Genomic DNA, 19525 nt, shown 5'->3' with positions numbered 1-19525 from the left:
GGTAGGTGCTTGGAAAGATAAAACTAATAGGCGGAGCAAGGCTGGGCTTGTCTTCTTTTGATGGTACAGGCGGAGAGCAGCAGGGTTGTTCTCTGCTGCTCCCGCCCCCAGCCTCCTAGCGAACCTGCTCTTTCTGAGCTGTGCAGCTGCCTGAAGGGGCTCCGAAAGCTAGCTAATTGCTAGAGAGGCCTCCATTCCAACAGTAAAAGGAGGGGTAGTCAATTTAGCCTGTCTGTTAACAACAGCTATTTTTGTTTCCAATTCCATTAGAGAGTACTTAGCAAAAGTTGTCGAGTCCAAGTTGTCAGGAAGGCTGATGTCCATTTTTCTTGAATGTGTGCCTATTTGGGGTCTTGTAAGACTCCTAATGTCACTTTTGAAAGTAGAGAAAAGTGTAAGTAAAAAAGTAAGCATGTGTCAGGGTTTATTAAAATGGAATAGTTTCACAGATTCTAAAGTTTTTCTGCACATTAGATCTATTTGAATTGGTTGTATGAAAAAGTAATGTCAGTTTTATGTAGCTATTTGTAATTATACAGCAATTAAAACATTTATATAGCAATATAAAACGTATAGCAGTTAAAATATTCTCAAAGAATGGGATCATTCTTCATAACTGAGGGACTATCCCTTTTCTACATTTTCTTTCTCCCTTATTTATGGTGGAGAATAATTAAACTTTATCCAACTTTTTAGTTGTCACCTTGAGAAGTCTATGAGATGGCATGAAATTTCATAGCTCACCCTGTCCTGTGCTATATTCCCTATTCCTGCAAATGGGGGTGAGGGGAACGGGGGAAGGGTACATAATGTGTATCGGTTTGTTTTAGAGTATTTTCAAAACAGTCAAATCCCCTTACCTTAGTAAGTTTCCTCTCTTCTTACCTGGTTTACTGCAGTAGCCCTGCTGCCTCTTTTGTCCCCCTCAGATACCCCTGCCACACAAAAGCCAGAATCTTAAAGACCAAACTCAGTCCATAATTTCCCAGAATCCTTTTCTACCATTCAAAGGTCTGTACAGTCTGGCCCAGCTCTCTGTCTCTCTAGCCTCTAGTGGTTACGCTTTCCACAAAACTTCCTGGAATTCAGCATTTCAGTTCTAGACTGTGCTAAACCCCCTTCCCACCTAACGAGGCTCTACCCAGCTTCTCCCCTCTGCTTGGAATTTCTCCTCACTCTCCTTAGAGCTCTCCGTCCCCACCCCCAAGCCTGGCTAAGACCTAGTCACACCTAGGGTTTCAGTTGACACGTTACTGCCCAGATGAGCTTTCCTTGACACCCATCTCTGTGCATGATTAGATTAGGTCTCCCCAGTGTGTGCTCTCCTACAAAGCATCCTAGAACGTACACCTGACATTGTAATTACCTTGCCTCTCTTGCTGTCCGCTCCCTGCAAGCCGGATCATTCCTTTACTGTGTCCCCAGGACCTAGCACAGCCCCTGACTCAAAATAGTCACGCGCTGTGCACTTGTCTGCTCCCTGAGTCTCAGTATCCATCCTCGATTATTGTATTAGGATAGAGTCCTAAGAACGTCGTTACTGGGCCAAGAGGTATGAAGACTCAGAGCTTGAATACAGACGATCAAATTGTTTTTCGTAAAACTATATATCTTTTTATACTCCCACCAGTACCATCCCCCCTCTATCACTGAGTCTTTTTACTGGTTTTCATCTTCGCCAGTAGAATCATCCAAAAAGCAGAGAAAGGGAGAGATCTATCCAACGTCTGCGTGACAGACACAAGACTGGAATGGGCCACGGGATCTAGTTACTCCAGGCGTGGCGACGTGAAATCCTGTCCTGGAAGATCTCTAGGCTGTAAGACCTTCAGCTTTCCTGGGGGCCCTGGAGCAGCGCAGAGGACACTGTAGGGAAGGTAGCTGGTTTTATCTCTTAGGCAGTTGTTTTCCTGGAGTGGAATAAAATTGCCAGAGTGGTTTCCTACAGGAGGTGACTCTGTCCAGTGTCTGTAATTACCGTTCGTCATTTAAACATAAGACAGCTCCATTACTGGGGAGCAATGTGTAGCCTGGCAGAGGAGAGCGAGCAAAGTTTGATTACACAACAATGGTTCCCTCTTTTATTGAACCCGGACTAAAATACAAAAGGGAAAATCACTGTACTTACCTTGCCCTCAAACATACCCTGTCTGCCTTTAGGGTCTTGCTTTATTCCTGCACTGTTTGACGTTGCCCTTTTTCTGGTTCCTCCAGACATGGTTCGAATTTTCTACATCACCATACAGCTCATTTGGATACACGTAGCTGTGAATTCTATATTCAGCTCACCATCAGTGGTTTCCCTTATCCCACTTTTTACGTATTCTTTTACTATTTACATACATAGCTCCTTTAGCTCATAAACACTTCTGAGGGCAGAGACCGTCTCCCCTTTTTTTTTTAATTCCCATTGCAGCTCCCAAGCACAATACTTTCAGTGTAGTAAACACCTAAACATTAGCTAAAGTGTACAATTCAAAAAGGTGCGCTCCAGTAAATCACTATGACAGCCTACTAATGATTAGATTCCAGATCCCAGATTTTCATACCTACACCTTCTTTTCTCAACTCCACATAACTACCTTAATAATAAACAGAATTATTTGGCTGCTTAAGCACGGCGGAGCGCATAAAGCAAGGCTCTTTTATAGTTTTCTTCTCCCAAGTAGTTGGTAGAATTTGGATACGCCTGCAGTGCCTTTGCCCTGTGACAAATGTCACTTTATGTAGTGAAAAATCTCCTTAGTGAGTTCTAAAAGATAGAACTGATTTGAGGGTAATTTCAGTCAGGGTCCTGGTAGGAAACACATGACACACTTAAATTGGCTAATTTGAGGAGACTTTAATAATGAGACTATTTACAAGGTGTGGGCAAGGTTTCTGTAGAAATCACAGGGGACGCTGCAGTGCCTGGAGCCAGTAACTGGGTTACCATCTTGAGGCCTGAAGAAGACAATAGGGCAGGAAGGGGGTGGAGCTACCAGAACGTGGAAGAGGAGGGGACTGGGTCAGGACTGCATTTGCAGGTCCAAGACTATTTCCAGAAATCCCCAGACAGGGAACCTTCTGCAGGTCACCCCATTGGTGGAGACCACTGGGAGCAAGAGAGCCTGTCTTTGTGGTCCATTCAGATCCAGGACAGAAGAAGATAGAGAAGGGTGACAGCTGATCTAGAGAGGCAAATGGAACATACCAGATGGTGCCATCTACCTTTTAAAATTATGCTTTCTACTCATGGTGGCTTTGAGAGAGAGCAGCTCTACATAGCCATTTTTCTAAAGCTTTTCAGAAAAAATTGGTGGTCAAGATAGGAGACCACTGAGCCCCATCTGATCGTCAGTCCCTTTTGATTCCACCTCCCCAAAGCCTCTCGACTTGATCCCCTTCTCTGGCCCCAGTGCAAGCACCGCCGGCTTTCACCTGGGCAGGCTGCAGTCGTGCCCACCTGGTCTTCCTGCACCCCGTTCTCACAGCAGACGGTGGAAACCTGCAGGCCCGCCGGCCACCCTTCAGTGGCTGCTGATTATCACCCTTAGCATACCAGCTTGAACTCAATAATTTGCCTTCTGCCTAGACCACCCGCCGGAGATCCTTTGAGTCTCCCCTCAAATTCACTCTCTGACTGTATCCCCCGGCCTCCCAGCCCGGTTAGGGCCCTCTCTCCTGCTCCCTAACCCTGTACTTACCCTAACACTAATCCATATTTTGACTTTAGTATTGTAATTACCTGTTTAATTGCCTGCATTCACCTCCACCCTTGTAATAGGGTGGGGACTTACCATTCTATCCCTAGTTCCTCTTTGTCTATCACATGATTACAAAACAGTCTGATTTGAAGCTAGCCCGACTGCTGCAGAAGTGGAATGTGCTCTTGGGATCCAGCTTTCTTAGTTCCAGGTGGTAGCATGCCAGGTGTAAGGATCCCGGGCCTGAGTCTTTCAGGCGTACATCCTGACGCCGCTGCCAGTGATGAGCTCAGTGGCTGGTGTTGCTTTCTTTTTTCTTCAGTTACTTCTCTGAGATAGCTCTTCGGTCATAAAATGACTGTAAATCAATAGACCCTTTAGTTTACATCTTGAATCAATGAAGCCTTAAGTGAAATTTAATAAACTCTGTTGTCATTAATCTGGGGGGGGGGGGTTATTTATTGGGAACTCTTGGGTTTGTTGTTTTCTTTTTGGTTTTTTATTATGCCTAACCGACCGGAAGTGAGTAGATCCTGAAGGGTGGAACTGATGAATGTGGGCAGGTTTACCCATTGTCAGAAAACAGGTAACTGTGGCTCTCCTGGCCCGGGAGGCTTTGGTTTTTTATTTTGTTTAGTTTTTTTGAGGAGAGGGTTGTAGAATTTGATCTAAGATTGAAAGCCTTCTGTTAGTTAACAAGATAACAAGGACAGTAGCTAAATATATATTATTAAAGAATTAGCTAAGTTTGAGATTATTTTGGTTATTTCCAGTTAGGAAGTTGATACTATTAGTAAAGGTTTTACTTTTCAACTTAAGGAAGGTTAACCAGTTTTTGAGTTAGCGGCCACCAGTGTGGCCAAGAGAACAACCCATCCCGGCATTTGCTCGATAGCAAGTTGGAAAATCTGTCACTAAACAGTTCTGCACAGGCCAAGCAGGACTAAAGATGCAAATAGAGAATATAACCTCGTTCACACTTCTTGCGGGAAGAGTTGGGTCTTCCTCTTCGGTGTCTGGAACTCCTCAGGTATTTTCTGTTCAGTAGGTGCTTGCCATAGTACCCATAATTCCCCTCCTGGCATTCATCACACTGTGGCAACTAGCACTTGACTAGATCTGAGCTCCTTGGGAGGTACATCCATTGTATCTGTCCTCAGCTCACCTGGCTCAGGGCTTGGCACTGCCCTCTGGGTGCGTAGTACTTGCCTAGTACCAGCGATCATAAGATTGCAGAGTTTTTCAAATGTATAGAATTTTCTCTCGTGAAACTCCTGATGGCTATCTCTCGGTCTCTCTCTTTGCCCCTCCCTTAAGACCCTGCCTGTTGAAATCCTGGTATTCTGAAAGCATTTCACTCTTCTGTTGAGCAATCAACTACACCAAAACATCATGTCTTCCACTAGTCACAAAACACAAAGGACAGTTATTTTGAATGGAAACTCTAGCCTTTGGTAGAAAGAGTTTATTTTGGGGTATTGCCTATGCATTTAGGTTTCACTGCCTCCAGGTTTATCTGGGTGGAGTAATAGCACATAAGTGTGAACTACCTTCCTGTTTTGTTAAAATGTCTTGAGCAGCTTTCTTAATGACAGCTGAACTGGGAGAGATTGCTGAGTATCCAGCTTTGGTTTTTGAAAACTAAAACATTTCTCAGAAAAGAGAAATATCTTGTAATTTGGTTAGTTTTTTTTAAGTGTTCATCTTTCTACATTAATGAACATTATAAAGGAAGTCTACCATTTTAAAAAAATGCATGAGTGGTCCTGAACTCTTAATATAGTCTTTTTTGCACATCTGTGTAGGTGGGTGTAACTGTGTCTCTAGTCAATGGAAGAATTAAAACGTTGAAGGTCTTCCATACTATCTTTTGTAAAAAAATGTGATGGAGGAGTTGTAGCTATAAAATCAACACCCTGCAAAAATCCGTTACAAGTCAAACAAGCAGACTGAATCAGGCATCTGAGCATTCCAGGAAGTGCCCCCATGCTGAGAGGTATTAGTATGGACACGTGTATAGAAACAGCTACAAATTTGATTGAAATTTGATACTGAAATTCTCCTTACCTATCCACCCATCCCATCTCCCCACTCCAATACCTTTTTTTTCTTAGCGAAAGTAGAAGCAGATAGTTTTGTGGGAAAGATTTGGTGTACCCCCTTTTGAAAGGGGGTGAGAAAGGCACATAAGCAGGTGATGGGCAAATTATGAAAACCAGAATGTCAGACTGAGGCTAATTCGATCTATCGAAGGCTACTTAAGACTTCCTAACAGAAAAACAGTGGGGTGTGAACTGATTTGGGGCACTAAATAGATTGAGGTCAAACCAGTTCAGTGTTAAAGCTGTGATGCCTAAACATTTGGGTCTTGGTGTCTTGATCGACTAGTGATCCCCTTTCAAAGCAATCCCCATTGATAGAGGCTGCTTAGAGAGGGTAGAGAAATCAAGCTTGGGCAGCAGGAAAGAAGGCTCTATTCCTGGGGTACAACGGGTTCGTACTCAAATGGCAGTATAAACGTGAGGAATGAATTTACTAGTGGAAAATCAGGAGTTCGGGGATTTTTTTCTCTTTTCCATCCCCCTCTTTTTTTTTCATTTCCTTTTGAAATTGAGTTGTATAAAGGGGGAAACTTAGCCCCTCTCATCATTGTGTCACTAGTGGTCGAAAGGCAGAATTGACCAACAAATGCCCATTCTATTTCTTTAGTTTGGTAAATAGAATCCTTTCTTTAAAGAAAATAATGTTTAAAAAAATCAAGAATTTAGTAGTCCTGGATCCCAAAAGAAAGGAATCTTGTGGAAATACCCATTTCAAAGGGAACTAAATATAGCATTTCATGACATAGATATTATATTTTTTCTGAGAGAGGGGTCATCACCATAAAGTAAAATACTCCCTTGATTTAATATCATTACATAAATACTTTTTTAAATGAATAGGTTTTCGTTAAACCATTTCATAAAACAACATAGTTTGGTGTTTACAGACAATTTTATAAATCTGCCAAAATTAGGAAACTTAACACTTCATAAATGCATTTCATTTCTTCTCAACTTTCTGTTCTTTAAGGGCCAGCTCCCTGTCAAGTGTCTTGACTGACCCAAACAGTGCTTGGTGTGTCTGTCCTTGGATTGTATGGCTTCAGTGTGGAGACTGGCCTGGCAACGGGAACTTGAGAACTATTGGTCTCTGTGCTTGGGTAAACAATTCAAGGTTTCTGGTAGGACCAGGAGCCTTAATTATTAAACGACCTCTAAGTTGGTCATTTCATCGTTAAAATTCAGAATAACTTATCTACAGTGTGGGTGTTTTTCATGATTTGGCACACAGTAGAGCAGGCAGCGTAGCCAAGATGTTTTTCATGTTGAGCAAAAACTGTAACAGATGGAGGTGGTGATTATAAAGCACTTATTTAAAGTGTTAATAACGAATCAGTGTAGTTTGAGGCCGAGTCAGTAGTCCATGCTAACGGACTCAAAGAAATTGAAGAGCATTCTAGCAGTTTCTAGTAAAATATATAACGGGCAACTGAAGAGAAATGATTTTAAAAGACCCAGTACTGTTATCCTAGCCAGGGCCCTGTAGAATTTCTGCCAGGGGTTAAAGTCTTTAAAAAGCGTGTGCGTTTATATTTTCTTATTTTTCTAAGAACTTGAAATTCTGCTGTAGGGTCACAAGAATTCTTGAAATTTATCTTTAAGTCATGGCAGTATTTCAGTATTGCTGCTATAGGATTGATTGATCTTTGAAGAGCTGGAGAAAACTCATGGGCTTATGTTGAATTTCTGTAGTGCCGGGACCAGCTGTAAGTGGTATTTTGGGTTTTTTTGTATGTAAGAACTTAAAGATGCATTTTTTCCTATTTTTCATGCACAAATGCTTTTATACAAATTACTTCACAAATTGGTAAAACTCTGAATGATTTTTCCATGAAGAAATGTTGAAGCCCCTGGAAGCTGTTAGAATTTGAGTGCATGTTGAAAGTTTTAGTGGCCGTACTGTTCCATAACTGTATAGCTTATTTCTTTCTTTTTTAAATCATGATTCTTTTTCTTATCTGTTTATTTACAGATGACTGTGTATGTCCAAGTCAGCAAATGTCCTAATACTTTAAAATATAGCAATCTACAAACAAAATACTTATTTACCATTTTCCTAAAAGACACCTTTGTCTATAATATATGTAGAAAATTAAGTGCAGTTCTTGCCCCCCAGTGTTGGTATAGGAAGGACAAAGGGAGTTACCCATTGTAATCCTTGAACTGTGCATTGGAAATCTTTTTTGAAGTCAGCACAGAAGTCTTGTACTTGCATGTTTTCAAAATAAAACGGAGTCCTAGTCCGGGGTCACTGTGCGCTCTGGGTGCTTCTGGACAGACAGCATTACATCAGAGATATTTACTCAAGGTAAAATTCAGACCCCAGGCTTACCAGGTTTTGTTACATCTAATAGTGCTAGTGTGTATGGCAGGGTAAGTGGGGAAGTCCGTGTGTCCATTGCAGCAGCGCAGTGCGGTTCTCTACTGCTTTCTCTGCTGCTTAGGCTTAGGACATCTTCTCATGTAATGCCCACAGTGACCCTACGAGGCACATTTTATCACTGCTCTAGGAGGAAACCAAAATTTAGAGAAAGGTCGTTTGCCCCAAGGTCACATAGTTCATTGTTGGTAAAAATGGAGTTTGAACCATGTGTTCAGCCTCTTGCCACCAGATCAAGTGCATGCTAAGGGGTCTGAGACCTAAAGCTTTGACCTCTGGCTTCCTTCCTTCCTCCCTCCCTCTTCCTTTCCTTTCCTTCCTTCCCTGCTTCCTTCCTTCTGTTTGGAAAGCTTCAAATTGCTATTGATATAAATGGGAATATACACTGCCTTTAGACCGGTCTCGGATTGAGGGAGAGGGATGGGGGCAGCAGTGAATAATGTTACCGAAATCACAGGATGTGGACCAGTAGAACACGTCTGTTTTCTCATGGAGTACTGATGGTAAGCTGTCATCGAGGGGGTTTCTGAAGTCTCCCTGTTATTTTCCGCTTTCCTATGTATTTTGGGGGGCTGTGAAAAGTTTGTATGGTGTATGAGGCCCTGGTGTATTTTTCTTATCTGTGTTCTCTTGATTGAAATATTTCTAACTTTTAGTTGACGTATGATATTCATATAGAACGGTTCATATATCATAAGTACACAGTTTGGTGAATTTTCACAGACTGATCACATCCAGGTAACCAGCATGCAGGTCAAGAAATACAACAGCGACACCTCAAAAGCCCCCATTGTGTCCCCTTCCATTGACTGAAATAGTTTTAATTCTCTTATATAAACTTCACATCATTCCTCATCTTTTAGGTTTCTTCCTGATTTGGGCTCTTCACATTATTTTCAGTCTTTTTTTGCACACACATACAAAAAAAAAAAAAAAACTTCACCGAAACTTGTCTCTTCCTCCTTTCATAATCTGATCTCTTGATCAATCTGCTTCCGTTAAACCAAAGCGTTTTGTGTTGCTACAAAGTCATAACTCGAAGGAATATGGGGGTTGGAAGAGAACATATAGCTGTGGGGTGATAGGTAAGAACATTCCTTGGAATTTTCATAACAGTGAAAATTTGGTTGTGGAACTCCACCACCTCCGAAGAGGTAACGAACGAGGGAGTGACCAGCTGCTTTCTGTTGTGGGGAGATGGTGATGGGAACGGCTTCCTCATTCTCAGAACTCTGATGCGGCTTTTAAAAGTGACTGTGAAGGATGTGATCTTTCATCTAAAACCATAGCAAATTAAATACAGGCTTCGTAGGTGCGAGCTCATCCACATATGGTTCTGGTCCTTTCTCTGCTCCACGCGTGACTCATTTATGTTAATTTGTGTCCTTTGCTGTTTTAAACATTTCAACATTTGAATAAAGCTTCATTTTAAAATATGTTTCCCATTATGCCAGCCTAGTTCCAAGGCTTGCATGGAACACTGATGGACCAGTGGAGAGGTGGGTGGTAAGACCTGGTCTCTGATCCCAGGGTGGCCTGGGGTTAGCAGGGGCTTTGCCTCCAGCAGAACCAATCATAAGTTCCACAGTAAAGAGGTTTAGAGGCAAGCATAGCAACACTTTGACTTTCTGGTAAGGTGACATTCTGGATGCTAGAATGTTCCAGAGAACTAAAATTTTCACCATTCACATACACATTAAAAATAAACTAAGTATATTAATTCAATAGTTCCCTGCATTCTTGGGGGGGAAAGCATGCTAAACACCAAGTAATAATTTTGTTCTCCAGAAAACCATAGTTCTAAATACGTGTCAGATCTGGAAGTTGCCCTGGAGTTTCCTTTTATTGGAGGAGCACTTGTTAAGGGAAGGTTTGTCTTTACCTTAGCAAACGTGACGAGAAGCATGTGTTGGTTATGAACTCATTCATATGTCTCCTGGCAGGAAACAGTTATCCTTTTCTGCAAGGTTACTGGTCACAAATTAAAAATGGCCTGTTTCTAGTGATTACTTTAAAATTGTTTTGATGCCCAAATGGGCCATAATCACCTGACTCTCTTCTGTCTTCCAAAAACTTCTTTTTTTTTTTTCTCCCCTTCTTCTACCTCCCCCAAACACTCCGGTTCAAGCCGTTGTTTCTCAGTCTAGTTGTGTAGGACACAGCTCCCTGGCCCATGCTGGTGTTATGAGCCTGGCGCTCCCCCCGGCTGTTAGTCGCTGGGTGTCGGTCGGCCACTCGCAGCAGCTCACGGCAGCTCTCGCCGGCTGCCGGCCACTCACGCAGGCCACCGGCCACTCATGGCAGCACACAGCAGCTCACATTGACCTCCGGCTGCTCACGGCCTCTCAGCTCCAGGGAGAGCCATTGTTCACAATCTTAGCTGTAGAGGACGCAGCTCACTGGCCCATGTGGGAGTCGAACCCACAGCCTTGGTGTTAGAAGCTCGGCGCTCCAACCACCTGAGCCACCGGACCGGCCCCCCAAAAATCTTTAGAGTGGGTATACAACTCACCATTTCAGGAATTTTAAAGAGATTTTGAAAAACTCGTCCATAAGTCTAAAATGTTGATTAGAAGATAATGTCTTATAAAATAATTACTAGGCCACATTTTTTTTAAAGCCCTTCTTTTTGGTAAATAACAGAATCCTGGCCTTAAGCAACTTTTAAAATAACTCCTTTGCTCCCATGCTGTTGCGTCTGCAGGGTGACAGACTTCCTCCTGAGGTCACAACTTCGGTGATGCTGGTGGCGGGGCTGCCAGGGTGGTCATGGCAGGGAAGCCTGTCTCCCAAACCTTTGTCCTGTGTGTACTTTATACTTGTCTGGCAACAGAACTGTGCGGGCTGCACTGTCTAGTGTTTTTGAAATGAAGATTTTAAAAGTATGAATGTATTTTAGGTATATTAGTTTGTATCATTGCCATATTTGATAAAATATAATGATGTTTTAGAGGAAAAAACAGTGACGGAAAGAAAAAATTGTTACCACTGAAGCTGATGGGATTTACCGGTGGCTGATGTTTTCCGAGCTCTCTGCTCACATTTATTAGCTCTTGCAGGATTTGACACTGCACCTTGCACACTTAACCTCAGTGACCTATGGGTAGGGTGAGAGGTTGGCCAGTGTCACTCACAGGCAGCAGCACTGTAAAAACCCTCAGGGCACAGCCTCTGTGCAGAGTGAGAGGCGACCTTTCATGCAGTTAATGCAGCTTGTCGGTTTGCCGGGTAGCTGTCAGTCTCATCTACCCTTGCTGAAGTCCGGTCTCACTTTGAAATGTCAGTGCATACACATCATGCACTCTGAAGCAGTCTAGATTCTAATTTGGCAGTGCGCATTGTTCAGCATCTTGAATAAACCGTTGTGTAAAGAATTGTACCAACTTGCTTTTAACTTCGTTGTGTAGTGTGGACTGACTACCACTTCGTAGTCCATCCGCATTTTCTTGTGTGCACCATTTTGAAGTGGGGCTCACATTTCTATTTTCTCTTTTAAGTTACCGACTTTTTTAATGCCGTCTGCCCTTTGCCTTTCATTAGAAATCTAGACCTCACAGGGTGACTTAAGTCTGTCACCTACTATACCCAGTCTGTTCTGCAGCTTATAATACTCTGCAGGTTACAGAGTCATGGCCTGGCCTATGCGGGTAACTCACAGGGAGCAGCGTTGGAGCGAACACTCATTTGGGATCTGAAAACCTCCGTGTGCTTCACTAGCTCGTAACCTTGGGTAGTCAGGTCATATTTCCAGGGCTGTTTTCATGTGTTTGCCATTTTCCAGAATGTTCTCTCCCATGCTAATGTTAAGTAACTGTCATTGTCCCCTCTGCTTGCCTACCAAGGGTTAATGCTAGATGTTTGGGAGCCCGAACTCTCATTTCCAAAGACAATTGCTTTTTCTTTTTAATTGTAACTCTCAAGGTTGACATAACACTGGTTTGAAGTTTAAAGAAGTCTTGCTTCCATGCACCTGATAATACTTAAAATAACACCTTTTACAAACAAACCTAAATAGCAACATAATTGTCTTAGTAGCTACCCTTTTAAGAGTGAAAAGGAAATGATTGATTTTTCCCCCCTTATTTCTTTTCAGGTTTTGAATGAAGAATGTGATCAGAACTGGTACAAGGCAGAACTCAATGGGAAAGATGGCTTCATTCCCAAGAATTACATAGAAATGAAACCACATCCGTAAGTTGGGCTCTCCTGGTCTCCCAAGGGTCAGACCCGCCTGTTTCAAATAGTTTTAAAAATTGAGATAACTGGGGTGGGTGCCATACTTTTTATTCTGTCTTTTCAGGGAATTAACAAAGCATGTTGGTTTTGCATGTTAATAATAGCATATAATGATTAGTATTATAGTCAATAATGGTATATGTTTTAGATTGATAGCAGTTGCTGGTGATCTTTGAATAATGAAACAATTGTTTCATTGAAAACAATAGTTTATATACTATTACATAATAATAGTTTCAGATTAATAATAACTGTCAGTGATCTTCAAATAATAAAACAAGAGTTATGCAGCTCCATAATTCTTTTTCTATGCAACCCTTGGGGTCAGATGTTTCAGAATTCTGCATTGTTTGAGTTTTAGAAAGGGTACTTATCACCTGGTTTTATATTGGTGTGTTTGATTGTTCTGTGGGACCACATCTTAATCTTTGTATTCCTAGAGCACAATGCTTGGCATGTAATAAGGTTTCGGTAAATGTTGTAATCATTGCTCTTGCTCTCCACTTCGTATCCCACTTCAGAGAAGACAAAATGCTCTTCTACTTCAAGCTGCTGAGAGCAGTGAACTTCTTTCTTTTTTCTTCTAGAACCCCTTCTATTTATATTGATATATGACATGGTGAGACCCTGGGAGCCCTTACAGACCACTGTCCCCTCACCGTCACCCACCACCTCTTTCATTGGCCCTGCTCCTACCTCTAAAGCAGTTTATTTTCATATCTTGTATGTCGGGGTAACTGAGAGGCTTGCAGCGCTCAGCCTAGAATGCTATTGAGACACGAAGAAATGGTAGATTCTATCTACTATTGACACAACGTGATCAGTCATCTACAACACACATCTACAGCTTTTAGATGACTTGACCCACCTTGAGTACCAGCCCATTTGTCCCTCTCCCCCACAGTCACTGCCCTAAAGTGTGCCTGTCATTTCTCTTCCCCCAAGTACTAGAGCAAAGATCTTAACCACACCTTATCTTACATAGAGCTTGCATCATTTTACACAGAGCTTAACGTCGTATAGCTTGAAGGGGCCTTCAAGATCGTCTAGTTTATTCCTCTTCATTCTACAAGTTTGGAACACTTCTACTATCTTTATTTCAATGCCAGGAATTTATTAATATAGTTCTTATTATAAAAGACTCACAGTGTAGAAAACTATAGACCAATATGTGAGTTTCTCTCCACACACATACCCTTTCAGAGGTGACCACCACTAGCAATTAAACGTGGGCTAAATGGTACCTTATGAACTGAATGTTCTAAAAAGATTTGCTTTCTATAAAATGAAACATGATTCAGGAGCTTCACCATAAAGCTATCTGTTGGTTCATGCCTTGGTCAATAAACTCTTACACAGTTATTATGTGGCAGAGACTGCTAGGTACTGGGTAGTTAAGTTCTCTAGTTAAATTATGGTATAATAAACCTTTCATGTAGTTAACATGAAGCTCTTTCAGAGATCGCATCCAGGAAGCTTTAGCCTGGAGAGAAAAGGTTGGTTTACCCTGCAGTTTGGTAATGGGAAGATATCTATACTGACGTTTCTATCATGAAGAAACTGCGAGGGCCTCAAATAAACTTCTTTTTACTTCAGGAAGAACCAGGCACCTTATAATGGCTCAATAAAAGTTTCACTGAATGATTTACAAGGTGAAAACCAGTCTAATTTCTAAAGTATTTTTTTTCTAGTTTTTGTTTGGAACTTATGCTATCTTACATCCTTGTAACTATATGAGTTTGGTCCCCCACCCCCCACCCCTTCCAATTTTCTTTTTTTAGATTCCTTGGAGAATTTATATCTTCTGCTTTTATAGTCCACTATAATTGTGCCTTGCTTGTGCACATATTTCAGTAAATATTTTTTAATTGATAGGCCCAAATTTTTATATAAAGGCCTGGATTAAGTTGTTCATGATAATAAAAGCCAAAAGCATTACATCTTCAAAGATGTGGAAGAGATCCCTGGACCCCTGTCAATGGATTGATAATGCCTCTCCTTTGAGGTCCCTGTAACATTAAATTGGGGGTTACCACACAGCCGTGCCCCGGTTACTAACATGTAGGCATAAGTGGTGATAACCAAGAACCTCCAAAAGGTACACACGAGATGATTGCAGAGTTCCTGGGGTGTGTAATAAGTACAGCCCTGCATTGTGACTAGCATCAGTGTTTGCTTTGGGGGCTGTGTGGGCTTTCCTAGACAGCATCACAGGATGCAGATGGCCTCCACGGGGAGAAGCAGTGGGGCAGTGGTTACTGGGAGTGGGAGGGGCACGCTGGACCACAGTGCCTCTTCCCTCAGTCTGTGTAAGCCAGATAATGTGTGCACATTTATTCCTTCAATCCGTCCTCAAAAAAGATCAAGAGTTGGCTGAATGTTTTCTGCGAAGGGCCAGATAATAAATATTTTAGGCATTGTGGGCCATGTGCAATCTCTGTCGTGACGCATACTCTTCTTTTGAATTTTTTAAAACAACCCTTTCAGTTTTTGTTTTTTGTTTTTTTTAAAAAAAAAAAAACCAGCCTTAGATTATGGACCGTACAAAAACTGGGCAGATTGAAACCCAGAGTCATGCGTGGTTTGCTGACTCCAGCACTAGGTCCAATGACAGCACAATCAACTTAAGTTCCTATTCATTTTCATATTTCTAGGCTGAAAGGGAAGTCAGCAGAACATCACACCGTAATTTTTATATTAAATAAAATGCCTGTGGCTCCACATACTTGCTTTCCATCGGATTGTTTCAGGTGACATAGGCATTTCAAATCCAACTGTTACGAAGTACCAGAAAGGCCACCTTCCTTGGAAAGTTGTAGTTACTGACCTGACGGACTGGTTAGCCTTTAGGAAGAATCCCTCTCATGCCTGGTTCTCTTTCCTCACTGTGAAGAACTTGGAATAAGTGATTGGGAAGCATCCAGTACAGGCTTTGTGGTGGTGTCTTCGCAGACGAGCTGAAAGGCAGGCGGTGCTCATCTACTCCAAGCTCTGAACAGCGAAACTATATTGCGAAAAAAGACCATGACCACGTACCTGTGGGATGGTCGGTCTTGCAGGCATGTCTCATGTAATGGGACTGCTCTAGATGTGGCTAGATGTCCTCAGGCATAGAATCAGTGTCATTTCATGGCTGTGGGAGAGAGAGCACAGAGCACCAGGCTTCTCCTCCACTCGCCCCTCCTTCCCCCCAAACCTTAGCTTTTGTTAGGAAGAAGGATGTTTAAAATGGAGTATGACCTAATGTAGCATTTGGGTTAACAAATTAAACACAGACTACGAAATTGTTGGCATTAGTGTTGCAAGATGAGTTGTAGATACTGGAGATGGATCCAAATACGTGCTTTCACATTAAGTGCATATGGGTGGGAGCCTATGGGATGTGGTAAAGAATTAAATTGCAAAATAAGCCGCTCCCTCCCATTAACTTTCTCCCTTGCTATTTGTATTGTAGTATAAACCCATCTTTTTAAAGATTTTAAAAATTTTGACCATAACCATGTAGTTACACAAATATCGCCATTAAAAGAAGCTAATCAAATGTATAAACAGTATAAAATGCTATGGAAATGTAGGATGATGGTATTTAAATGTTAAAACTGAGAGTGATTACTATTCCTCCTATAGTGTGATAGCCCGCATGTTGTGGGTCATCCTGAGAGAGAGAGTGTTTAGTAAAAATGGGAGCAGACACAGAAGAAATCTTTGCTTAATAAAGTGGTCTCCAATTAATTTTCTATTTTTCAACCTGGGTGCTTGTAACAGGGAGGTTTACTTTGTAAAAATTCCAATTAGCGTGCTTTACTACAGTTTTTGTTTTTTTAATTGAAAACAAAATTGAGTTAATTTTAATTAAGCTGGGGGCAAGAAAACCCTGCAGCCATAGCTGTCTCTTTGTGCACTGTAAGGGAAGGTCTAAAAACACATGTGTGTAACTGCCAACAGTGGCTGCCTCTGGGGAGTTGGAGGGAAGAATCTTGATTTTTATTTTTACTTCATGCACATCTATGGTATTTTAATTTACATTCATTTCTTATAAGGGAGGGAAGGAACAGAAAATGCCTGCCTGCTGGGAAGATCTTGGGGGTTTAGGAAGAAAGAGTGTGGCTATTGAGTAACTTCTCCCACCCCAGCTAGATGCCTGTGTGTGAGAGTGCATTGTAAACCCAAAAGCACGAGCGATTAAAATAGCAAGTAGTTAAAGGGTCTCAATACTGTTAGCTGTCCTGTCATAACTGGAGATCGTTGTATTGTAGTAAGATGTGATTTTTCTGTTCTTTTTTTTTTTCCCTTGTGTGGCCTGTCTTCCAGGCATTGGAGGCCTTATCCTTGAGTTATTTGTAGAAGCAGGAAGGCAGATTGTACCAGCTACTTGGTAGCTTGGCATCATAGAAGCAAAATGAGAAAGACACAAGTAGTAGATTTAAGAGCGTTTAAAGGTTGCGGATGGCAGCTTCTGAAAGTGTCCTTCCCAGCAACTCACATCTCTGTTTGAAGTTTAGTGTTGTATTATTTTAGAGACCTCTTACCAGTGAAGTTGCTGATCAATAAGATAGATCGATACATAAGTTGATAATGGGCTATTTGGTACCTTTGTTTTTATAGTTTGCATATTTAATGAATGTCAGTTACCATGTAAGTTGTCTAATGAAGCAGATAGGTCTTTATTAGGTCTATGTGACGTCATTGCTTTATAAAAAAAATAATAACACACGAAAGACAACTTCGAAAAGAGAACGTTGTTTTCACCATCTGTCCATCCTAATTAGTAATGGTTTTCATGTGAAATCATTAGGCAGCTGTGACTTTAAGCTTTTTTAGAGTGTTCTCCTCTTCCTCCTGGTAAGCCACAGGCCATAGTTTTCTATGAATTCACCCTTTTTCTTGGGGCCAAGGTGAATTAGCATTGGGAATAGAAGAATCTGTAACTTGCTCCAAATGAAAACTCGAATTTTGCGACTCGCTGCCTATGTCCAGAGTAAAGGATGGTGCTCCTGATGGTTCCTGAAAGCTCTCCTCTGAGCGGTGATGGGAGAGACTGGTCCAGAGAGGGATGCCAACCTTAGTTCCTGGCAGAGGCTGCCCCCTCGCAGTCTGAACCTTTTCCCTTTGGGCTGTTACAAGAAGTAGGCCTGACTCAAGCTTCTCGGCCTTCCAGCATTCCTGCCCCCATTCCCTAACCCACTGTAGCAAAGCTGTGACCTTATCAGATGCCTGCAAGAAGGAACCTGCCTCCTCTTCTGGGCTTCACATCAACAGGCCTGGGCTTTTCCTGGTACCGTGCTGCAAGTCCATAGGGAGCCCAGTGGGCTTTGGCCCCGAAGGCCCCTTTTCAAGTGTCTTCCTCTGAAGCAAACGCGGCTACGGTGGTGTCTCCTGTATGTGTCACTTTCTGGAGAATGGGGGTGGGGTGAAGGGGTTGGAAGGGACACGGTCCATCTCTCAAGGGAGGACCTGATTGAATGGTGGTGCGATTGGGCGTGTTGGGACTGGAGGGTAAAGAGGGGGGCCCAAACCCTGGCAAGGAGTGTTCTGTTACTCACATTTCGGAGGCTGCATATCCCGTTTCTTTGTGGGGAAGCAGATGTTGACTGGCTTGCCTTCCTTCCTTAGGTGGTTTTTTGGCAAAATCCCCAGAGCCAAGGCAGAAGAAATGCTTAGCAAACAGCGGCATGATGGGGCTTTTCTTATCCGAGAGAGTGAGAGTGCGCCTGGGGATTTCTCCCTCTCTGTCAAGTAAGTATTTCCTGCTCTGTTGCCTGGAATCCTGTCTCCAGCTGATCTGAATGGTGAAGCCATAGGCCAGGTATCTGGCCACACACACCAAAGGTTGCAAGCTGGTGGAGGTTTAGCCTAAACAGCATTTTACAGATCAGTTGAGTTTACATTGGAATCCTCGTTTCTGGCTGCTCTTCAGGGTCTGTTCCAACAGCACAGGGTTTAGATTCCCACGGGGAGGCAGGCCCTCTGGTTGCTGAGCCCGTTTCCCCGAATCCCCACCACTGCACCGTGTGCCACAGGGCCCCTGCCCTCTGCGGGGTTCCTCCAGCTCTCTGTGACCTCTCACTGGTGGCATCTCAGCGGCCTTCGTGTGCCCTCACCACATAGGCAGCTCTAATCTGCCATCACCCTCCTGGGCTTCTCTAATTAACTTGACAAGGTTACCACAGGGGTTTGGGGGTTTTTGCTCCCCACCCTCCTCACCCCCCGCCCCCGCGGTAAGTTTAAATGTAGAGGGGAGCCCTTGAGCAGAAACTGGGGGTGGGGAGGGGCGGGGAGTTTTACCACCCGGAGAGTCACAGAGAATATAAACTGGAACTTGGAGGATTCTAAGCAAATCACTCCCCATCTGTGACATCAGGATGGTGAATCAAATTGTCAGATGTGTTTTGACTCAGTCCTTTTCTAGTTAATACGTTATCACAGGAACCCCTCCCCTAGGAATCTTACAACTCAGTTCATCATTTCTATGACAAAGAAGTGATTAGGTTAAAATTACTTTTTAAATGAAGGCTGTGGTGTGGTCAGTTAGCTCAGTTGGTTGTCTCGTGGTGCTGATAACACCAAGGTTTCTGGCTCCATCCAGCTTGGGCCACTGCGCCCTCCTTTAAGAAATGGGGAGCGGGGAGATAAATAAATGAAGGCTATAAGGCAGTTTATTTGCCATTTACAAATGATGTAAAGATTTTTTTAGTTTCAAAAATCAGCTGAATATCTTGTTTCATTTTAAGATCAAATGTGTAGTTAAAATGTAGGTTCTTTTGAAATGTAGATTTAAATTTAGAATTTTTTTTCTCCGTGAAGACATGGGAGGTGGTTTCAGCTGTTTACAGTACCTTAACAGATTTGTTTCCAGCATAGTTAGTTTTTGGTCCCAACATGAAAAAGTCAAACTGGATCTAAATATTAGTTTTTCTCTTCTAACAGTGGCTTCTTTTGACTGGACTGTAATTTTTAGAGCACTTTTAGGTTCACAGTAAAATTGAGTGGAAGGTACAGAGATTTCCCAGACACCCCCATACTCCCACATTCGAAGAGATGGTGGTTGGCTTCTTGCCGTGCTTGATTAAACACATGCAAATGAGGAACTAGTGGCGAGCACCCGAGGTGTGGAAGTAGCA

The 19525-nt window shown here is 42.5% G+C and overlaps 1 protein-coding gene across 1 annotated transcript in view; it reads left to right on the top strand.

Moving 5' to 3' along the window:
• Positions 1 to 19525, top strand: part of GRB2 (growth factor receptor bound protein 2) — a 60684-nt gene that overhangs the window by 36669 nt on the left and 4490 nt on the right. The window contains exons 3-4 of the mRNA XM_081029633.1: positions 12262 to 12359; positions 18018 to 18140. Of these exons, the coding sequence (XP_080885759.1) occupies positions 12262 to 12359; positions 18018 to 18140 (221 nt within the window). The remainder of the gene's footprint in view (positions 1 to 12261; positions 12360 to 18017; positions 18141 to 19525) is intronic.

This window comes from Rhinolophus hipposideros (assembly GCF_964194185.1).
Source record: "Rhinolophus hipposideros genome assembly, chromosome: 20".
NCBI classification, from domain to species: domain Eukaryota; kingdom Metazoa; phylum Chordata; class Mammalia; order Chiroptera; family Rhinolophidae; genus Rhinolophus; species Rhinolophus hipposideros.
Note: the sequence above shows the minus strand (reverse complement) of the source record. Positions and strands in the feature narration are given on the sequence as shown.